Source organism: Lepus europaeus, chromosome 23 (genome assembly GCF_033115175.1).
Source record: "Lepus europaeus isolate LE1 chromosome 23, mLepTim1.pri, whole genome shotgun sequence".
NCBI lineage: Eukaryota > Metazoa > Chordata > Mammalia > Lagomorpha > Leporidae > Lepus > Lepus europaeus.
This window is the reverse complement of record NC_084849.1, coordinates 15,207,711-15,213,710: the sequence shown is the minus strand read 5'-3', so window position 1 is coordinate 15,213,710 and position 6,000 is coordinate 15,207,711. Positions and strand designations below refer to the sequence as shown.

At 54.0% G+C, this 6,000-nt stretch overlaps 1 protein-coding gene across 1 annotated transcript in view; it reads right to left on the bottom strand.

Moving 5' to 3' along the window:
• Positions 1-640: 640 nt before the first annotated feature.
• The window catches only part of CCDC60 (coiled-coil domain containing 60), a 188,242-nt gene continuing 182,882 nt past the window's right edge, over positions 641-6,000 (bottom strand). The window contains exons 12-15 of the mRNA XM_062182846.1: positions 5,325-5,447; positions 4,183-4,314; positions 1,676-1,865; positions 641-742 (exon numbers count right to left, since the gene is read on the bottom strand). Of these exons, the coding sequence (XP_062038830.1) occupies positions 641-742; positions 1,676-1,865; positions 4,183-4,314; positions 5,325-5,447 (547 nt within the window). The remainder of the gene's footprint in view (positions 743-1,675; positions 1,866-4,182; positions 4,315-5,324; positions 5,448-6,000) is intronic.

Genomic DNA, 6,000 nt, shown 5'->3' with positions numbered 1-6,000 from the left:
CAAAGAACACTCACGTGTTTGGGGATGACAGGGAGGTAAGCTTCCCTGTGTAACTAAGACCACCAGAAAATCTGAACACTTCCACGGTTGGGATTTTCTTGTACATCTTGTACCTTGTTGCCTAGATGGGTAATGACCCCTCCACCCATCCCTCCACCTACCCAGCCAGCCAGCCAGCCAGCCAGCCAGCCAGCAAGTACATACAATGTTGAAGAACAACATTGCAGTTTCAGTGGTGAGAGATGGGGATGACAGCAGTAGCTGCTTAACAAAGTGCGATGGAGACTTAGGTGATCTTCCACGGGAGGAGTCTGGCTGCGTAGCAGAAGCTCGATGGGTGGGGACTGTCCCTATTGATAGGATCTGAATACTGCACCCAAACTCTGGGATGATATCAAACTCGGCTCGACTTTATTCAGAATCTGAGAGGGAGGACCAGGGTGGAGGGATCCTGAGAGGGAGTTTGGCGTCAGGCCTGGCCCACGAAGAACAGGGGGCATGGTGGGGGAGGCAAGGCAGGATCCAACTTCCAGGTGCTCCTCCTGCATCGTGATGGACACGTTGTGGGGGCAGGTGGAGGCAGGGACATGGTGTCAGTTGGCCCTCTCCCCTCGGGGACAGCTGGTCGACCCAGGCTCAGCTATGTCAGGGTGCTGTGGGGCCTGATGGGTGTGTTGAGCCGGCTCTGGAGCCAGCTGACGTAATCCTCTTGAGGCATATGGATGATGTGTTCCCGGACAAACTGGAGCAAACACAGGGTGTTCAAAAAGTTTACGGAAAATGGAGTTGAAAGGTAAGCTTAGTTCAGTGCCAGATTGTTTGGAAATCTACCCGTGCCGACAGCCCTGTGGCCTGTCCCGGGCTGGGAACTCCAGGGGTCCCTTTAGCCAGAGGCACTGAAAGCTCTACTAGGATGCACAGATGTCATCTGATAGAATTAAGGAAGTGACTTCATCAGTATCAGCTAACATCTTACAGCCAAGAGTCTTTGCTGCACGGCCGGAGGGCACAGAGCCTTGGGACCTCCCCTGGTGAGGGTGAACCACTCGGAGATGAAGACCTAACTCTTGGCCCTGCTCTACCAGGGTCTGTGCACACTGGTCTCTCCCGCCTGCGGGGACCCACGCACCTCCCTGCTCACTTCTTCCACACCTACTGCCGGCCACTGTGTTTATCTCACCTGGTTGGGTCCTGCCCTACGGCCTCGACACGTGCCCTGTTTTTGACCCTTTATCTTCTTAGTGCTGTCTTCACGTTGCTCAGGCCTCAACTTCAAAGCCACGTTCTCCAGTTCGCCCCAGTCCGAGGAGGTGAGCTTACGTTAAACCGGAGCACCTCAAACTGTATCATGTGGACAGAACGCCTGTGACCCTATCGCCCTGCAAGTTCTGCGCTGGGAAGATAGGGCTTGAAGCCAGGGCTTCTGCCTTTCTTACAAGTTCCCCAGGGAGCCAGGTTCATGTTGTTGGCCCTTGGACCACATTCTGATAGCAAGGTGCAGGGAGCACCTTCCTATGATTGTCCAAAGCCTCTGGGTTTCCAGTGGGTGCTATTTGCATAGAATAGAACATCTCTGAGACGTGGAGGCCCATGGCCAAGGTCACTTGACCAGTGCCTGGGTGCTGAGGGGTGACCGGATGTGGGCATTGGGTGGGGGAAGGGACACGGGGCTTACCTCGATGGCCACAGCAATGTCGGGGGAGCACAGCTCCCAGACCCTCAGCTCCTGCAGCACCTTCAGGAGGATGTGGGGCCGAATCCTCAGGTCCAAGTTCTCCCCAAACTTCTGCAGTTTCAGCAGGACCTTCTTGGCGGGGAGGAAGTTCTTCAGGTCCTCGGGGAGCTTGGACATGAGGTCAAAGTACCTTCGATCCCGAAGAGGAGGGGGGAGCCAGTTAGGGAGCTATGGGAGATGGGTCTGGGCTGCCTGCGCCCTCCACCTTTGTGTTCTGTGTCTGCAAGGACAGCGTGCATCTCTCCCTGGGAGCTTTCCCCCTGCTCGAGCTCATGAGGGCACAGGGAGGGGCAGGTCTTTGTGGGGGTTAGGAAACGCTGGAGTGTGACTTGTGTCCATTCGGTGTTGAGGGTGTGCTTTCAAGGGATGCGCTTGGCTTTATTTCATGCAGGGAGTGGGAAAAGCTAGAAGCAAGGAAGGGATGTTGGGATTGTAGCTTCCCTTCCCAGAGTTAACCAGGCTGGGCTGCTTGTGGACACATGCAGGGGATGCAGGAGGCTGGCCCGTGGAACAGGACGTGGGTGCGTGTTTTCCATGTCCCTGACAGCTAAGTGTGTTCCGGCATTGTGACAGGACCCCATCCTGGAGAAGGTGGGAACAGGCAGGTTCTAACCTGCCTCCGTGGATGGTTCAGACGTGGTCAAGGCTTTAAGCAGGGAATGACATTTCCTTAAAGAAAAGTGACCAGTATTTCGCATAGTGGCCAAGATGCAACTGGGATGCTTGTACCCCATGTCGGAGTACCTGGGTGTGAGTTCTGGCTCTGCCCTTCAGCTTCCTGCTCGTGCTCACCCTGGGAGGCAGCCGTGATGGCTCGAATAAGTGTCCCACCCACTCGCAGGGGAGCCTGGTTGACATTCTGGCTCCCAAATGCCATTGTGAACACTGGGGAAAGGGGAGTAAGCCCGCAGATGGGATGCCTGCTTCTGTTTCTGCCTTTCAGATAAATAAATGAAACATAACTTTGTTAGAAAAAGTGTCCACTCAACCCCAAGGGATATTCAAAAATTCCGTGGAAAATGTGTATTATGAAAAAACCATGCATGGATTTAAACATATTCTATTTTCCATGAACTTTTGGAAGTACCCTTGCATCTGTGCCCATTGCGGGGAAAATCTTGAAGATACTGATCTTTTATCATCCATCTCTGGCTACTCCTATTGCTTAACTTTCATGGTAGGTATTTACGTATTTATATCTCCTTGTTTAGGATGAAATCCCAGGAGGATCAGGACCTTGTCTGAATTACTGAGTATCCATAGTATGAGAAATCTGCTGACTCATAGCAGGTGCACAACAGTTACTACTTGAAAGACTGAGTAACTGGGTGGATGAAGAACTAGGACTGGGTGTTCTCATTAGGCTGGGTGTATCTGCCTAGGTTTTCATGTCACTTGAGACATGGGTCAGAGGACAATTGCTCCCCCCAGGAAGATGCCGGAATTCAACTCCTAGAGGACAGGTTGAAGCCCACCATGGAGGGCCAGTGTTCATTTCCCACTGTGATACTCCTATGTGGTTAGTTTATGACTTTTCTCTCCCTCCCCGACATCTACTTCTCTCCCAAGGAGGGGAGAGGGTTCACAGAAGACCCCTTTCCCCTCTTGAGAGCCTCAGGGTGGGTGTTGGGAGGATGCTCTGAGGGCGAGGCAGGGGTGGTGGGACCTTCCCCATGCCAGGACCCCAGGCACTGGCTTCAGCTCCCGTCCCATGGTACTATAGTCACGGAAGGGATTCTGGACACACCTTTTGGGCTTTGTCATCTTCCGCTGTTAGGATGGGGACAGCACAGCTCATGGGACTTCAATGCTATATTCTTGCAAGTGAGCATGCAGACTGGGGTCAGGTGGGGGTTTACATCCTAAATTCACCATTTGCTATGGAAGTGATCTTGGACAAGAGTTACCTGTTTTCCTGTTTGTGAAATAGGGGTTACTTTGTATGCCCTGAGGATTTCTTCTGGTATGGGATGAAACAGATAATTAATGGAAGTTGCTTAGGTAGCACCTGCCATCCACCAGTCACTCAATTAGGGCTGCATTGTGTTGTTACTTTGTTACCATCCTTGGGATGAGGCACAGTGGCCCTAGGATATACGTGCCCAGGCATCCTTTAGGAATTAAACCTGAGAGTAAATGAGCGGATCACCTCACAGACCTAAAAATCCTTGGGGAACTTCATGTTGGTGAGCCTCACCCAGCGGGTGGGCAGGTTGGTCCTCAGCTGTGGATCTGAATTGAACAGAAAGCGAGTATGGAGAACACTGTGGGCAGGGCTATCCACAGTTTAGCAATGCCCCTGTTCCTGCCCGACTGCTCTGGATTTGGCCTGGTTAGGGGGGCCTGCTGGTGGCCAATGGTGGTTTTTGGGTGATGCTGTCTACAGCATCCACTGCAACCCCCTGCCCCTTTTGGGGATCATCTCGCCTGGTTCTCGGGACCCTTACCAGTGGTCTGCGATTTCTTCCGCGTCCCCCTTTATGACCGTTACTTGATGTCTCATTTTCGCCAGATCCTTTTGAAAGTTTGAGACGAGCACAAAAGAATCGAACTTCTGGAGACCTCTCTCCTCTTGGCGCCTACGAGGTTGTAAGAGGAGGAGTCGGGTCCCCCTCCTTTGGCCATCCCAGCTGCCCCCAGAGATCTCTCACCTAAACACCCCCCTCAGCCTCAAGAGGTCCTTGTCGACCTCTCAGCTGCTCTTCACCGTCTGGCCTTTGCACCAAGATGACAGAGGGGAATTTGACAAGTTTAGGGAGAAGGAATTAAAAGGTAAGTTTATTTTGGTGCAAAGATTTCAAATCCATGCATTGGAGGAGTCTTCAACGTGTATGGAAACTGCATGCTACGGAAAGTGTGGATTTCAAAATCCACTGTATAGCTCTCCAGGGTCCTGAAACACTGTTCTTGCTAAATTGAACCTCTCTGTCTTCCTCCCTCTCTTCTCCCCCTGCTTCTGACCGTGTTCACACACGTTTCCCACCTGTTAAATGGGGATGGTGATGCTCCCACCTCCGGGGAGGTGAGGTCATGGGGGGGAGGTGAGGTCATGGGGGGGGTGAGGTCAGGGGGGGAGGTGGACGCTGTAGTCAGGACGTGGGCTAGGACGGTGAATGGCTATTGGGCTGTCAGGGTAGAAGGGAAAAGCTTCCAGGGGTCTGCTGAAGCTTTGAAAACCACGGTCTGAGCCCTGGAGCCTGCATTTGTGACCATGTGTGAGGCAGCCTTCACTGGCACCACTCGTTCGTCTTGAAGTGCCCCGGGTTCCTTTTCCACCATAGGGCTTCGGATGCACTTCCCTTCTGCTTGGAACAACGTTCAGCCTGCCCATCACGGTACCAGCTCCTCCAGAGGTCCCCTCCTCAGAGATCCTCCCACCTCAACCAGGTTTATGGCCCCCTCCCCCCGGCATGGCAATTCTAACTGGTGCCCACGTGGTTGTAGGTGCTGGTATTTTGCTTCTGCCCCTATTTGCAGGAGACTGTAAGTGCCTCTTGCCCTGTTGCAGCCCCAGCAGCTCGTGCTGAGGGAGCACAGGTAGGGCCCGGGTGAATGTCTCTCGTGGGAAGGGGTATGTGTGCGCCCTTACTTTAAGAAGATCTCCATCTTGTCCTGAAGGCAGAAGCCGGCCTCCTGGGCCACGCTGTAAAACTTGGCCCTCATGCTGCTACACACCCCCATCTTGCAGTGGATGAGGTCATGGGTGGCCCGGCTGCAGACAGAGGAGAAGGGTTCAGTGGACACCACCCCTTGGCCTTGTGGGGCCTGCTCTGACCTTGCTGGGCCTAGATGCCCTATCATGGGATTTCCTGAACCACCTGGGCCATTTGCCTTCCCCCAGAGCCTCCCTCAGCCTCTCCGTGGGGGTGGGGAGGCCAGATCTTCAGGCCTTGCTAAATGAGCCTACGGTGATGCACTGGCCCACTCGAGCCCGGCAAAGGTCATGGACAGTGCGAGGGCATTTGGAGTGGGGAGATCTGGGTTCCAGGTCCACACTCCTCAGCTGGGTGGCCTCACCCCCGATGTGGCCATGTTCCTGCCCACTCCTCCGTCAGTTTTGAGGACTAAGCAAGGTAGAGCAAGACAGCAGGTGCAGAAGGCTCCCCCTGGTGCCTGGCACCACACAGGGATGGAGTGCCGTTGCCTGCTTTGCCACCCAGCATCGTGGCCATGGCCCCTTGTCCCTCAGCACTGTCTGTGACTTCCGCAAGTCTGGTCTGCATAGGGTCACTTCCACACCTCTGGGAGGCCGGAGGGGGTGGTCA